Source organism: Pundamilia nyererei, unplaced genomic scaffold (genome assembly GCF_000239375.1).
Source record: "Pundamilia nyererei isolate P.nyererei 1_Seehausen unplaced genomic scaffold, PunNye1.0 scaffold00114, whole genome shotgun sequence".
Lineage (NCBI taxonomy): Eukaryota > Metazoa > Chordata > Actinopteri > Cichliformes > Cichlidae > Pundamilia > Pundamilia nyererei.
The window spans coordinates 87,598-88,937 of record NW_005187515.1 but is presented as its reverse complement, the minus strand read 5'-3'; the positions used below and the strand labels follow the sequence as shown (position 1 = coordinate 88,937).

Below are 1,340 nucleotides of genomic sequence, written 5' to 3'. Positions count from 1 at the left end.
ATGGACAATTAAAATCAAAACTTTACAAAGTCTACTGCCTGTTTTTACATTTACTCAAAATTGTATATAATTATCTTTGCTATTTTTCTTTATTTTCTTTACAATAAAATACCATAAACAGCATTACTTACCTTGAACTTTTAAATATGTTCCACTTAAGATGATTGTCTTTCCATCAGTCTGTTTCTCTCCGCAGAAATAAAGCGCAGAGTCAGAAGAATTCACTTGTTTGATCTCAAGAAATAACACAGAGGTGTTGGATGTCATGTGAAATTTGCTTTTTTTAAATCCATCACAGAAAGAAACGTTGCTATCAGAGCTGGACATAGCTGAGATGCAGCTGGCATTGGGACTGCTGGCCATTTTAAACCAAAATATGTGGGAGCGATATCTGCTGATATTGGAGCACTTCAGTGTGACTTCTTGACCAGGCTGAACCTCCGCTGTGTAAAACTGTGTGACCGAGGAAGAGATCCAACCTGAAACAAGCAAATATTCCTAAATGTCAAACTCCACACAAACCCAACAATGCCTATGAGTAAAGTTGGCTACAAGATTCAAATCACTTGGATTGTGGTACAGATTTAACCATTGTGTGAGAAAATAGTGAAACGTGTACTTACTCATGGTGCAGAATAAAACTGGCATCAAGGTAAAGTTCACCATTGTGTGTACCACCACTACTGCAATGTTTGTAAGTGAACTGTGCTCCAGTAAAAGCAATCTCTGCATAAAGAGGCGGGCTGTTCTTTTATATGTACAGCTGCTTTGACTGAGAGTGCCAGTGCTTTTAGACGAATAGCTGCAAACTGAAAGCTGTAACAAGAACAGAATATCAGTATTTTAGATTATCTAGCTTTTACACAAATTTGGACATCTACAAAAGATGAGTCACTGTATAATTTTATACAGTGTTATATAGCTGTGCCTTTACCATGAAATATCCAACATGTTTTAAAATAAAAGTTTATGTGTTTACATCTTTACGTCTTTGCAACGATCTTTAACCACAGATATGTCAGCATAAGACAAATACTCCTGATATTAATAATTAAGTCAAAGTTCTCTGTTGATTTTGAAACTCATAACATGGCATAAAGTAAACTACTGACCACACAGTCAATACAATCTTCATGTTATAGTTGAACATGTTCAAATAAAGCACATACAATTCTTAAAGGGGAAAGTCTACTGTTTACTTAGTAACTAATAAACAGTTACTTGTGTGGTGATGTTAACATTAATCATACATTATTAAGGGAGTACTTAAAATGCAAACTTCTATGAATGTGCACAATGTGCAAATTAATGACATGATCAGAAAAAGCAGCAGAAACCTT

At 34.9% G+C, this 1,340-nt stretch overlaps 1 protein-coding gene across 1 annotated transcript in view; it reads left to right on the top strand.

Annotated features, from left to right (window-relative positions):
* Nucleotides 1-427, top strand: part of LOC106456330 (uncharacterized) — a 29,648-nt gene extending 29,221 nt beyond the window's left edge. The window contains exon 2 of the mRNA XM_013913075.1: nucleotides 299-427. Coding sequence (XP_013768529.1) covers nucleotides 299-427 — 129 coding nt within the window. The remainder of the gene's footprint in view (nucleotides 1-298) is intronic.
* The last annotated feature ends 913 nt before the right edge of the window (nucleotides 428-1,340 follow it).